The following is a 15196-nucleotide window of genomic DNA, read 5'->3' as shown; positions in this document are numbered from 1 at the left end:
GCCAGCTTGGCACACTGCTGGCTCACATTCAGCCAGCTGTCGACCAACGCCCCCAGGTCCTTTTCTACCTAGCAGCTTTCCAGCCACTCTTTCCCAAGACTGTAGTGATGCACGAGGTTGTTGTGAACCAAGTGCTATACAGGGGCATTTGTTTATTTGTGATTAAGAGTGATCATTGCTTTCAAGTCATGCCCTTAAATGTTTAGATGTTGCCCAATGCAAAGAAAGGTTTGGTTCCTACTCGCAATCACTTACATTCCAAAATACGACAAAAAAGAGAATAGACAGAAAGTAGGTTTTCTGGAGACAAAAGGAGACAGGAATGCTTGAGACTGGTCACTTACACTGATTTGAGGTTGTACTGCTGGAAGTCCCAAGGTAATGTTGGGCAGAGAAGGGGATGTGTACAGACTCAGCAAGTTCACTGATTCATCCTGTATCAAGAGGCGTTGCTGCGAAACCAGTTGCTGGAATAAAGGAGAAAGACAACAAATGAATAATCTCCAAGCTTTTTATCTTGGTTACTTTATCCTAACTATCCTGCTACATTGAAAGCCAGTTATGTATCAAGCTTTGGTTTGTATCCCAACAGGATTCTAGATAAGGAAAAGTACTGTCCCTGTGGAAAGGCTGTTGATATTTCTTTTCTTAAGAAAACAACTGATACATGTCTGTGATTGTGCCTTGGTTAGCAAGTCAAATTTCCATGCAAAACCAAAATCTTGAGGACTTCTAGACCATCTTTTCTCATCAACATCTCAGCAGCTCAACATCAGTTCTCATCAACTGCACTTTCACTACTAGAATCTCAGTGGGAACTTAGCCAATGAATTAAGGAGTACATCTAGCTGAATTAAAGGTGTCATGAATGCAGATGTATTAGACCTTTTCTTTACCATGGTTATTAAAATTTTTGTTGTAAGGTAAAAATTGTGGTTCCTACCTAGTCCATGTATTTTCTTACCCAGATTGTCATATGGGGATGTTGCAGGTACCTTATTTACTTCCATCGACATGGGAATTTTGGTTAGAAAGTGAGGCAGATTGCCACAGCAGCCATTAAAAAAAAAAAGTATTTTCTCTCTTTCTATATATGCTATATATATATATGTGTGTATATATATATAGACATGTATGTCTACAAAACCAGCATCCTATCATCCTCTGATGGTGGGATACCCCTCACAGCCTTCCTGGTTCCCCTCAAGTTAAAATTTTTAACACTTCTTTTGAAGCCTTGTGATATAATTTTCAAGGACATGGAATTGCTGATATATTTTTAATTACTGTCAAGTAAAACCAGACGTTCTACAAAGATCACCCTCTGCCTTCCATTCTAGATTCATTGGGAAGAAACATAAAAAGTTACATTACCACAACAGGAATCTTTTTGAAGCTTTTGCCTTTCTGCTTTAACAGTCATGTTTTTCAACATGTGGTCTGGTATAGTCGCTTGAATTACATTTTCTGTTTAACTCTTGCTTCCCTCCCAGAACTTTAACACAATAAGAGCTACAAAGGTCTTATTAGACTTAGGAACTCTGGCATGATATGGTCCCCAAGGGAACAACATCCTTGAAAAAGAATACCCTGTGTAACAGTATGACACAGTGACTGCTTTCTTCCCAAACAAAAAGCATATGGGACTCCAATAATAGACCACCTCCAAGAGGGATACTGCACACTCGGGCTTTGACTAAAGTAAATATAATAACTTGTCAAGCATGTTGTGGGGAGCTGTAGATTTTCCCCTGGACAAACCTGGAATATCAATTAACTCTGTAAAATACTTTGTGCTAATACAATGCAACTTCAGACCATCAATGAAAAGTGGTTAAGCACAAAAACACAGGATGTTATTCCAAAACATAACCTTCCTCATACAGTTTGTTTGGAGATACGACCTATCACTGAGACAATAACAGTAGAAGTCTATCTCTGTAATTTTCTTTTGGTACCTAGGGAATGTCAACAGATAGCATACGAAACAAAGAAGCTTCACTTGTATATTACATTAATTCCCGGCTAACAGTGTCTTGCCTTGATAACATCCACCTTTGACCATGAATAAAACCAAGCATGTCAAGACTATGGAGATATTATTCAGGGAGACTACAAAGATTTAACTGATAAAGAGCACTGCAGAAGCTCTAGTGTGCCTCCTGGAATATAAGCAAATTTGTAGCAACTGCAGCATCTATACAAAGCCACTTCAAAACCGCACATTTCCTTTTTGGTTTTCAGTATGTCACTATTAACTTCTAAGATTTGAATTAACAAACATAACAGCGACAGGTTGTATAGCAGTAAAACACATTCCCACATTGAGGTCAGGCGTGATCGTTTCATGAGGCAGAATCAATCACGTTATGTGCCAGGGCAGTTTAATGCTGAACACACATATTTATTAGTAAGAGCAGTTCCATCCGATTTCTAATGCCGCAAATAATCAGTCATTTTCATTTTGGTAAGCAACTGATTTTTTAAAATATTTTCAGGTAACATTAGCCTAAATGCCAGTTAAACCTCATCTCCCAAAACAAGTTCAGTAGTCCACCTGCATAGATTAGGTCCCTGCTTATGCTGAGGCACAACTACATGACCTCAGCTGCAGCTTCTCTTTTTACGCAGTTGACAATACCTTGAAATGGTGGCACGAGCTGGCGTTGCCAGCAGTGTCATTTGGTAGCAGAATGGCTAAGCCACGGTCCTTGTCCTACATGCAGACTTGATGGTTTGGATTGGCACCTAAATTACCCCAAAGAGCAACTTGCCCTTCTTGCTCCTCTACATACATACTCACTGGGTCCATGGATCCTGCTTCCCGACGCTTCAAATAATAGCCCGTCAACAGAGTTACCCTCTTTCTTAAAATAGAGTACAATAACTAAACGTAGCAGTGCACGATGATCAGCAAGTAACCATATTTAGTTGTTGTACTTCTGTTGTGCTACGGGGACCTGCTGAGAAGCAGGAATACCTGTTTCACATGTGCGTGTTTATATGCACATGTATACATCAGGAGGGGAAGAGGAAATGGTTTGGCTTTAATATTTCTCAATTGTGGAGCGATAGTAAGGTTGTCATAGCTTTGAATATTCACAATTGCTTACACTCTTAGTTCTTAAGGCTTTTGGGGTGGGTTTTGGTAATTAATTAGACTTCCTTCACAGACACTTGAAGCAAACCTCAAGAGCTGGTCAGAAACCTATGCTTTTTGCCACTAGGCACTTGCAAAGAGCACCTCAAGGAGGTGAATGTTAGAAACATAGTGCACAAATCAAGTATGTGTTTATCTGCCATGCATGCCATTTATGTCTCCTGTATAATCACGTGATACTCGAGGAAATGCTGCTCTCCAAGGCGCAAATAAAAGAAAGAAAATGATCTGAAATCCACTTACACCAATTGAAAACTTTCCATTGCCTTCAATGGCTTTTGACCAGGTTTTGAATGTCTAAAATTAATCATTTCACATGACTCTGGGAGGTTGTCCCTCTGAACTCCAGGGACGTGTTGTGCAGGGGCTCAGTCCTGCTTGCATTTCTCATGCAAGTAAGATTTAGTCCCAGCGCAGCAGGTGACCTGAAAGTATACAGCATGCTACAAGAGACAAATAGCTACTGCGGTGAACCTTGATGATACTGGAGACAACTGGGCCTAATAAAAACAGCATTTTATTTATAAGGTGCAATTAAAACCTTGAGCTTAACTTTCAAGTTTCATATAATGAGACCAGTGTTTCAACAAATGGTACTGAAAGCACCATTAAGGGAACTGCGATAATAAAAGAGTATCTGCAAAAATGTAGCATTTGCAGTGGACTTCTGTTCATTCAAAAAAATGTAAATGTCTGACCACCAGACTGTCTGCTCCAGAGGGTAAACCACTTTAAAGCCTCGCTATTCAAATGGATATGGCAAAAATACTCTAAAAATCTGTTTCATTTCTGATAATGCTCTAATTCTGTCTATGCACTAGAGTGCAATCATTTACGGTATTGACTCATGTTTTACTGGTAAATGGCTCTTTGTCATAGCAACCTGTTTTCCTCCAGCAAAAAGTGTTTTATTTGCTGCCATGAAAACCGCGGCTATCCACCCACTCACATACGAGCACAACACTTACTGCAAATGTCACAACAACGATTATGAAACAACAGCAATGTGAGTCATGCAGGATTACAGCAAAACAAGTGATATTTTGGGTGATTTTGGAACACTTATGCTATTATTAGAAACTTCTGTACTCTGTGTATCTGATGAAAAATTGATTAGATATATAGCCTTTGAGAGCTGGCAGCTAATGCTAAACTAGAAAAGAGGGATGTAGGAGTTTGGCTGCTGTTAAACTACCAAAGAAAATCCCACTGAAATCAAAATGCACTGGAGTTGAGATTTATGGAAAAATGTTTGAGCCCACAGCACCACAGCACTAACAGTCGAGTAACCAGAGGAGTAAAGAAATCCCCGACTGGATCCAGAAATGGAAGTCAGTAGTTTCAGCTTCTTAGCGCTAAGTGACCGACACTAGCACGCAGAGCCCAACTTCTAAAGGAACTTTTGGGGCTCATTTGAGCATCTGTGATTGTACGGTGGGGCTGTAACTTCTGATGTCTGGCACAGTAATGGCAAATTATATGTAATGCGGTGTTCTATTAATAAACAGAATATAACTCTGCTGGTTCTTGCTACAACTTTTCCAAATCTCCCCAAACAGAGATTGTCAGCCTGACCAGATTTCATGCATTTCTGATGGTGGTTCAACGCTGTAAGCAAGTGTCCAGAAACTATAACGTGCACAGTAATAAGCACCGTATATCAGAGACGTTATTCCCTTTGCATTTTGTAGTATCCTCAAGTCAATACAAGATCCAATTGGACAAGGTTTCCTGTTTAATACAGCACTAACATCCACATATTACAAACTTCTATCTAAAGCATACCCAATAATAAACTATACCATTTAATTCCACTGAACTAGGATCTGATCTAATCCAAATGATGGATCTTACTCTCCATCACTTAAATTTCTTTGCAATCACATAGAGGGGGACTATGAGGCAAGACCACATGTTAGCCATCAATGCAAATTTTTTTTTTCTTTTTGGTTACGGGCCAGAGAGAGGCTACTAATCAGTGTGCAGAGGTCACCCACCTGCCCCCTGGATCATAGTTCACACACACAATTAATTCATTATGGGGAAAAGTCACTGCTGGAGGTTGAACTGCCCATTCCAGGTTTTTTTGAGGTGAATGTCCTGCCACTGACCTGGAGAAATACCTCCATTTGCTAAAACTCTGTTAAATCACATTTTCATATGCAATTTTTCTAATGTAAACAGCATAAGCGAACAATTAATAGAAAACTTTGCCACCAAAGCAGGAATGTCTGTAAGTATAGGGACTAGATACAGAATATTGTAGAACTGGATTCTCTCTTAGTTGCATTAGTTTTCTGTCCCTTTACAATATTGCTATGGAAAGCATGACTTAGGCATGTTGTCTATGCTAAATGAGGCTTATCACAACTGATTCACCATCTGCGTTCCTGTTGTTATAGGCACGTATGTATGAAACAGAATAAGGAGTAGATAAGATTCCTTCGGTGTACAACCTCGCTTTACAAAACAAGTATCCAAGTTTCCTGGCATGTCAGTTATGTTGGGAAGTACTGCCCTGGTAAGGAAACAGGTACAGTAAAATAAAAGGCAGATGTTAAAAAGGATTTAGTCACCTAACTCCGATACTGTAATTAAAAAAATCTACTTCAGCAGTCATCTGAACCTGCGACCACCTTAACTTGTACGCGTTTGGGTCACCAATGCCTAAATCAGTCTTTTGCAAATGTAAGTTCTTCATCAGCGTTCAGCACTGTGCACCTCTTCAGATTATCCCAGAGGGTAATGTTCTGCAACATGGATGCTTCAAAGTCCCTTCCATAGGTCCCTACCACTCTTCCAGCAGCATCACTGCTGCTTTTGTTTGGACTTTTGTTACCAAAGAGCATCACATACATCTCATACATGAAGACGTATCCCATACATAACATACTCTGATGTCAGCCTGCAGCTTCCTGGTATCCCTGATAATTATATCTTCTGCTTGTGAGTATGATCAAATTGAAGTTTCAAATCTCTCCACTCTGGAAATCTGAGCAATTATCTATCCAATAAAGAGAGAGTCTTACCTCAGCTTGAATGTTAGATGGCAAAACTGAGGTTTCATTTTCTGTTATACTGCTGGTCGGACCATTGCTTGGGGAACTGGGACCTGATCCAGGGGAGCTGCTACTGACTGAGGATTCTGAAAAACAGATTAAGCACACATGAATTTCACACTGGAAAGGAACACATGATCTTGATTAATTGTATACTCGTTATGGCACAAGCATTTTTTTTGCTGTTGAAAACTATCTATTGGTTATGAATGAGCTATTTACTTATGTTAAAGATATTTAATTCACCCCCCCTTGATTTTGGTTTTCCTTTTACAGTGCTAACGAGGAAAGATACTCTGCCTTTCCCCTTCTGATTTGTCTGCTTCACAAAGGAAGAATTTACTATTTATTTTTCCCACAAAGATGCTATGATACTCAGTATCAGGCAGAGATACAGACATAGGACCTGTAATGAGTAAAAAGAAAAGAAAGCCTTTCCTTTTTAATTGCAGAGAGTCCTGTCCCTGTAAGAGATCAAAATGACAGAGATAGCAGGCTTGCAAAGGTCATGATAATATGTCGTCAATTCACGAGGCCCGCTGCCATCCCCTTTCTGTTTAGAAAGCTGATGAGCCCGTTTCAGACTAATCATTACACAGGCAAGTAATAATGGCAAAATATACACCACTTTCACCCCATCTTTGGCACACATAGGAAGGAATATTTACAGCATACAAAAATCTTAAAATAGCGTTTGAAAGGCTGTATGTTATCTTGATTTAAAATTTTCCGAGTTCTGCCTATGATAAAGGGGAAGAGGATGATCTCATTGTGTGTTGTATTGAGTTATTCTAATCATACACTGACATAAATTAAATTTATGTAATGGAAACAGTTAGCAAGGTTAAAGATGGAAGAGCACAGCATTAACGGAGGTAAGCCTATTTCATGGGATAGCTTTCAAATTAAAGTACTCAAGAAGCGATAATTATTAATATCTAAATGTGGCAGTAAATATTCTATAGCCGCTTCTTTGCTTCTTCGCTCTTTCTGCCTCAGTTCCCATGCAAAAATATATCCTCACTTTCACTGAAATTACTGGGAAATTTCCCAGCTGTTTCTTGGACCTGTTGCTCTCCTAGAGTTGACCTCAATTTACCGAAGTGAACCTGTACCCAGCTGCAGTAACTGCTCATGTTCTTGCATCATATTCTTACTAGTTTTCATAGAAGAGCAGAAATACAAATATTCCTTTTTCCTCAGTTTTTTAAAAATTACAACAGCACTTTTTGTATAAACAGACATTTAAATAAAGTGCTATTTTCAGTTAAAAGGATTAAAAGAAGGAGAAAAAGGCTTCAGTCAGAAATGCTTTATCAGGGAAGTTTTGATTATGAAAGGTACAAAATGTCATACAGCTGATACTATTAACTATAATGGCAATCCGTAAGGCTCCAAATTATTGTCAGAGCTAGGAAAAGAACACGTTTATTTTCAGGTTTCTGCTCTTTAAATGGCTGCAGAAAGAAACTCCTGGGATAAGTATTTCACTTTATACCTCACTCATGAGCGTACAAAATATAAAAAAAAACCCTAAGGAAGTAGAGATCAAGAATCTCATCAGAGCTTCAGCAAATGAGAACAATAAATTAGCTGTAAAAAAATCTAAACTGGAAATAGTTTATAGGGAAATTACCTTATTTAGTTACTTTCATATTTACATTCACATACACGTCCCGGGTTTACACATGACACGCTGTGAAACACTGTCACAAGAACTGCATGTATGGGGACACTGATGTGAATTTGTTCATGTTGTGTTATATTTCCACCTCGGTGTGACATAATTCTGATGTATCAAGCGAATTCAGATGCATGTCTGACAGACTAGTAACAGTTGGTTGCATAAACATATGGCCTGATTGTAACATCACTTGAACAAGCCATGAAGCTACCAAATATCGATGCAAGTCAAAGCAAGACATGTCAGCATGAGGCCAAATACTGTAAATGCTCTTTTGTTTCAAATCAACTGATAGGGCCTTGGCAGCATACTAATCTTAAGGATTAAAAAAAGCGAGTACTCTTTGGGAACTCGGGTGCAAATTACCACTCTGCAATACCAAACATGTGAAAGAAAGCCTAAGCATCCATGGTTCATCCACCTTGTCACTTTTTAAGTTCAAAGGCAGGAAAAATATTGAAAACAAATACTACTTGATCACAAATTTTTACTTTGCTTTTTTTCTCCTTTTAATCCCCCCCTGTATACATAATTCTGTATTTTTACATGCTAAAACTTCCCTTTCAATTATTAAGAATACTTACTATCTGCTATGACCAACAATATGCCCCTGAACATTTAAACCTTTCAACTCTTTCCTCTCAAAAAAACAGCTTAGTGAGCCCTTACATCAAAACCAACGAATCTTGACATTTTCAAACGGGAGAAACCAGAGGGACAGGGCCAGATGCAAGATTCCAAAATGTCCTTGATAAACATAAGTAATACCGGACAGGTGGTTTTGCACCTGCCACTGGCATCTGCGTTTTCCTTGGGAGATGGGAAGTGGGAGATGCAAGACCCGAAATGTTGTCCATGTACAGAAGACATTCTTGTTTTCTCCTTTAATGTCCCTTGCCACCAGAAGTCTACCATTTATTTGTTCTTGTACTTGCTGTTGTAAAGTACTGTTTCCAAGCTGGTTTGAAAGTATGGCTTTCAAATTGACAATGTCTTTTTAGGAAGTGGTAGAAAGCTATAGATTACAAGCTATTTATACACAACCGTTTATTAAATATGGCTTTCTTTTCAGCAGCAGAAAAAACCGCAACAATCTATTGTTAAGCAAACACCTTCAATTCCAAAATACTGTGAGCAGTCACAGCTGATACAGAATTTCTCCATTCTTAATTACCTGTCACCTCAAAAAGTCGCTTCTTGAATGAACTGACAACATTTCCATCCTTCCTCCTGAGTAAAGGACTGCTTCTCCTTTCTGTCACCTTTTGTTTTAACCGTGAACGTACCTTCAAATTGGGCTCTGAAGCTGGAAACGAAGAGAAGAAGATAAATGATTACAAATCAAATTACTGCTTTGTGTCAGACACCACTGACATTCCCTGTAGGACCTCATCTGATCCAAGGAGGGCCTGGAGGCAGAGATTTCACTGCCCATCCTCCCCAGCCATCCTGCTGCTCCTCATACAACTCGAATTCAGATTGGAGACTAGGAAAGAGAGGAAGAGAGCTGAAAAGCTTCGGATCCCAGTACTTTTCTCATCCTATTTCAACTCTGAAGGTACCCATTAATTATTGTTAATGTCATGAGTATTAATTGGAGATGAATGCAGCTTTTATTCTACACCATTTTTATCTCTCTTGTAGGTGAAAACTTGGATGGAAATACCATTTGGAACTTGGAACCTTATAATCGGATTATGGTCTGATGACAGAAATAGAGAGAAGCCTCCACTGGTGCCTTTTGATTTCTCTTAGAAATATAAATTACGACAAGCCTTCCTGGCAGAACATTTCTTGGTCAGCAATTTTAGGCCCAGAACTTCAATGTTTTCTGAGTAACACACCAAACAACTAGATTTATGACAGTGTCCTAAGAACGTTTACACAGAAAAATATATGCTCTGAAAATGAAGAAGTAGGATTGATTCCCAGAAAACCTAGGATTATATTTAATGCACCTTGGGCAAGTTCCACCTTTGTTTCCTAAATGGACACAGTCTTTTCATATGAAGGCCAGAGATGAAGGGCTGCTGTGCTTTTTATTTTGTGATATTTTTAGCATGATAAAATGTTTCACGTACTCATTTATCTGTTCTTCTAAGTAAACCCTCTATCAAAGAGACTGCTAAGAGCTAGTGAAAGATAATTGTGGAATAGGATTTGTTTATATTTCCCTTTCTGGAACTGAGGCTTGGCTAAGCAATATCTCAAAACAGAGAGCTGGAAACTGGGATCAGTTCTGTCTCCTGTGCACAGACCTAAGTCCAGTCCCAAAGAAGGAGCAAGAGTTAGCAGAAAAACAAAATAAATGAAATCTTCACTGAATTCAGCATTATGCCATTTGTCACTTCGGGGCAGCAACTCAGTCCTACACTTCTAATTCCAGCCTCTGCCCAGCATGTACTATCGCACATCTGTTTCCTGCTGTCCCCCTTGTTCCCTCAGGGTCGGGGACATTAGAAATGCCCATGCGAGAGCAAAGGGGCTGCACAGCCGCCGGAGTGCTGCTGCAACCTGCAGTCGCACCCTGGCCTTTGTCACGTACGACATCGCTCCTGGCAAGCACACCCTTCTAAGTGTCCTGTGCCTTGAGTGCATTTCAGACCAAGATACACAGCCTAGCAAAACACTGGAAATCTTTAATAATAACAATATTAACAAGAAATTTCCTTTTTATCAGTTACTGCTATTATTAAGACCGATGGTTCTAGTGATGGAGTACAGATGACTTGTTTGCTGTCTAAGATACCATTTGCTATGAAACCGAAAATATAAAATATAACAATGGGCTAAGAATACACTACACGCTTTCCCCACAGATCTCACCCAGGTACGATGACATTTGGAAGAAAAGGTGCTCGCTCCTTTTGCACTTATGGTTATTTCGATTTATACTATTCTGTACTCTTAAAATTTAGGAGAATATTTCCATACCCGTGACAGACTAATGCAATACAAATCCTCTGCAACACTCACTGGAGAAATGCTCCACTTCTATATGAATTTTTCATGCTCAGTCACAGTGATTGCCTTCCTATTTTTACCACGTTCCATCATATTCTGCATCTGAATCAATCATATAAGCAGAGAAAGCAGACTTTGATGGCAATGTCTGAATTTATGAGCCATCTGAGAAGACAGCCCTTGCATGAAAGATGAAGAACATTTTTAAATGGAAATAATCAATTTTAAAATGAAAAGGCACAAAGAAGAGCATTTTAAAATTATAAAATAAACCTCCCAATAAAAAAAAAAAAAAAAAAACAAAGCCAAAATTTGAAGAGTGTTTGCTTCAAATACTGGCTTTCTTGAATGTCTCCCATAAGACACTGCCAGCTCCTAACATGGAACCAGAATTCAGGTTTCAGTGCATTAAATATATAAATTTAATCAATTTGAGGATGTCTGCTCCGATGGACGAAATGCAGAACTGGGAAGTGGTTTTTAGTACTCATCTGTGGCTGAGGCATTGACTTGGTGTGTGACTGCAGAGGTCACTGTACCATCCCGCCCCACTGAAGTTGAAGCTGAATTATACTTGACTGCAACAGGTATGGATGACAACAGCAATCCTATGTGCTTCAGTGCACTCTGACATGAAGGCAGCAATAACACATCTATAACTGTCAACTCTCTTCTGATCGTTAAAAAGGCAAAATTAAGTATTTTAAGCTTCCAGGATAAAAAATTATACAAAGGTGGATTAAAATTTTAAATGTATATGCATATATATATTCACACAGACTGCCCCAAAGCACATACATGAAACTATTTAGAATTATTTTAATTCTTTAAATTCTGAAATGCAAACAAGTGAGCAAAAAGTGAAAATAATATTTTAATTTTTTTTTTTAAATTAAATTGTTCCCCTAGTATTTGCAAGGCACTTGGAAAACCTTAGTGGCAAATGGTGAAGAATTATTATAATTAATCTTCCTTATGTTTCAAATGACCCTTTGGTTCAATGCTTTATGTAGTGGTTCTTAGAAGTGGTCTAGGGAGGGATCGTGCTCCAAATAACTGTTTGGCATTAGCCACCCCTGTAAGTATTTCTGCTGCACATTATCAGCACCTTTGCTCAGCTTAATTAATCCACTGCTGAAGTTGACTGTGTTCATCACCCAAAGGCATTCTCCATGTGGAAAAGAAGTGTCACATGGGGAGCCAGTGCCAAATAACATCTGAGGCTAAAGGTTTACTCACCAGCTTGCTGCAGCGTAGCTTCCTTGTGCAGATACAAGCCCCTAAGAATGAACCTTTTTTTGCTCCATTAATACCACAAAATAATTGAAAAGACCTTCATGCAGTCTATTACTTTATGCGGTGTTTCAACCGTAAACTAAGACACCGACTCAGCAAAATAATTTATGCATGTGGCTAACTTTCTGTACACCAAGCATCCCACTCCGGTCCAGGACTCCAAACAAGATTAATTCTACCCCATACAGGATACGTCCTGTATCTCACCTTCCTGAGGAAACAGGCCCTCTCTAAAGCCACGGAGGTGCTGAATGAGGTGGGGTTTGCCGGGCTAGATGCCTGCAACTCTAGTGGGCTGAATCATCTGACCAAGGAGCCAGAATGCCAGAGACAAGAGAAAAACAAGAGCACATGGCCAGGAGTGTGGCGGATGAGGAAAACAGGACTGCACGCTTTCAAGGCAGCAGGCTGGCAGGTTGGGCTATTTGTCTAAAATCCTGCTAAGAAACAGTACACATCTGATATTGGTCTAATCGGTCACTATTAGCCTAGTCTTTTTGTGCCACAAATCTTTGCACTTCTACTACCTTTAGCACTTTGGAACAAGTAACAACCAGTTCCCACTTGGAGAAAGGGAAAATAAAACTTGAGAGCATTTTGTTGCAAAGAATACAAAAGAACACAGCTATCTTCTCTGACAGCCATCAAAGCCCATGTCACTGATCTCGATGGTAATCAGGTGATGCCCATTTGAGCGATTCATTTGAGTGGCTTTCAGGAAAGGCTAGCCTGAAAATGACTTTGTTTATGTTACTGCAGCATAATTTGGAATAATGAGATGTTGCAGTAATACAGCTTGCTCAGCCTCATTGCTATTACCTGGCTTATTCTTTTTAGTGCTGGTAATAATGAACTGGTATTACTCTTTAAATGACTGTAAGTGGGAAACAGGTATGAAAGACACAGAAAGTATTAGTTTAAACAACAACAGAAGATATCACAGGCAACCCAAGGACTGGTTACCAAACTCCTTGGCATTACTTGTAATTATCTCTACAGAACCGATAACTTTGGATCTAGATGAAGAAGAAAGACAGCATCTGAATTATTTTTCTCATCTTTTATGGCAGCTTCATACAGCAGAAAAGAAGTAAGTAACTGTACTGTTCAAAATGGAAGATATACAGGCTTCTATATATGCATTAATTTCATCACAAGAACCATCATTGCTCAGGTGAAAGAAAACCATTCTCTCCTGAGAAACATGATACTGAAACACAAGCAGGAGAGAGAGGAAAATGACTTGGTGAATTGATTAAGTCCTGTACTCCACTTTGCTTAAGATTAGCAATTTGCAGATACTAGCATTAAAGAATATAGCCTGGGGCCAGGTTGCTCCCAAATGAGCTGAGGGTTTTTTTGACAGGGCTTTGCTTCACTGTTTCTTTTTATTAAACGCACAGAGATATTTAAGAAGAAGGGATAAAAATCCTTTCTACGCACGGGGAGAGGACATATATATGAAGGGAATGTAAAAGATAATAATGCACTACTTTCTGATGGTTCCTGGAACACAGTACTACTTTTGTATCAGAAGAGTGTGTGCCAACTTCAAATCAGCATTTAATGAACCCAGGCAGGAAATGGGGGATGGGAGATGGTGCATAGCGGGCAGGTCCTCATCTCGAGGCTAAAGCCATATATAGGAAACCTGGAGAACAGAAAGTGAGCTTTTGTCCAGACTTCGAAAGGCTCTAAAGTGAAAGCATTTCCTTTTCCTCGCTGGCAGGCTGGCTTAGAAAAGCTGTGGGGCAGTCGAGGTAAATGACGCTAAATTTGGATACAAAGATTCCAACAACAGCATGAGCAACAGCAGCAAAATTCACATCTTACTTGAGAAAGATAAATTGTTCCCTATTGCTCAGGCACCAGCTGTTATCACTAAGATCATTTTGGAACAATAACTTGGGCTTCTCTAATAGATTTAAGTCAACAGAAACAATTAAAACCAAAGACTTCATGATCTTGAATTAAATCTTCACTGGTATTCTCTATTTCTTTAGCTGTATTTCCTTTTAAGCTGTGAAGGGTCATATATTATACTGATTTGAATGTATTCTATGCTGCACTCCATGCAGGAGTTATTGTTTTTTCCTGCCTTATATCTGACAAGTATCAATAAAGAAATACATGGCCAAGGAATCTTTTTTTCTTTTTGGACACCACACAAGTTGTTATTTTTTACACTATTGTACTAGAGAGCCATGCACAGATAAGCATTATGCGCTTTACAACACAGGACCACAACAGTCCATGCCTGAGACTGCTTAAAGTCAAAGTTAGAGGACAAAAGGATGACATATGGGTACAGACCATCAGAGAAAATAATGTGATGGCACTGGTTAGCATGACGGTGGTATCGTCAGCGTAGCAGTGGCTTATCCTTCATCAAGTTTCTTTCTAGCACTGTGGCAACTGAGAATTTTCAAGAAGATACTGAATGTGGATCATGAGATAACTTTGAGATCTCTGTCGTGACTTCCCTTGAAGCAGGAGGAGCAGAATGGGAGAAGACATACTGTGAAGAGATCCTCATTTTGTTGGGTTCATTGCATAGCACAACAGGCGCCCCTGGTCCATGCCATGGGCCCCCAGTCACCACGGCAATATATATAAGTAACAAAGCAGCCTGCCTGTCTATGCCATGCCAGGACCTGGAGATCAAGGAGAAAGTAAAATCCCACCTTACTACTGCACCAACAAAAATAGCCAAATGAGACACATCTAAGGTTCCTAAGAAGCCAATCTGAGGGTAGTGGGCAAGGGAGAAACTTCCCAGTTTCCCCCTCAGTGATGTAGGCAGAATGAAAAGCACAAGATACCCCTGTGTACCCCATCAGAAAAGATAAATAAGAAGATAATCTGGGCTTCCTCTCCAAAGCTGTGAATGCAACCAGAGCCAGGCAGAAAGCTAGAGACACAGAGAACACAGGTCAGGGACTAAAACTGTTTCCAGCTTCCTGAGCCACTTTGTGGAGAGCTGCGAATGAGTTTGTCCTTCTGAGAGACCTGATGGTCTCAGCTTTTCCTCTG

General features: G+C 39.5%; 1 protein-coding gene across 5 annotated transcripts in view; it reads right to left on the bottom strand.

Moving 5' to 3' along the window:
- HDAC9 (histone deacetylase 9) overlaps positions 1-15196 on the bottom strand; it is a gene marked incomplete at its 3' end in the record, with an annotated part of 276027 nt that overhangs the window by 194500 nt on the left and 66331 nt on the right. For 3 of the 5 annotated variants that reach the window (XM_082498905.1, XM_082498908.1, XM_082498907.1), the window contains exons 6-7: positions 6190-6305; positions 345-467 (exon numbers count right to left, since the gene is read on the bottom strand). In XM_082498905.1, the coding sequence (XP_082355031.1) occupies positions 345-467; positions 6190-6305 (239 nt within the window). Of the gene's footprint in view, positions 1-344; positions 468-6189; positions 6306-9077; positions 9210-15196 lie in introns of all 5 variants that reach the window. The other 2 variants (XM_082498904.1, XM_082498906.1) reach the window with 1 other exon arrangement.

The sequence above is a fragment of the Vanellus vanellus genome (assembly GCF_965231255.1).
Source record: "Vanellus vanellus genome assembly, chromosome: 2".
In the NCBI taxonomy this organism is placed as follows: domain Eukaryota; kingdom Metazoa; phylum Chordata; class Aves; order Charadriiformes; family Charadriidae; genus Vanellus; species Vanellus vanellus.
Note: the sequence above shows the minus strand (reverse complement) of the source record. Positions and strands in the feature narration are given on the sequence as shown.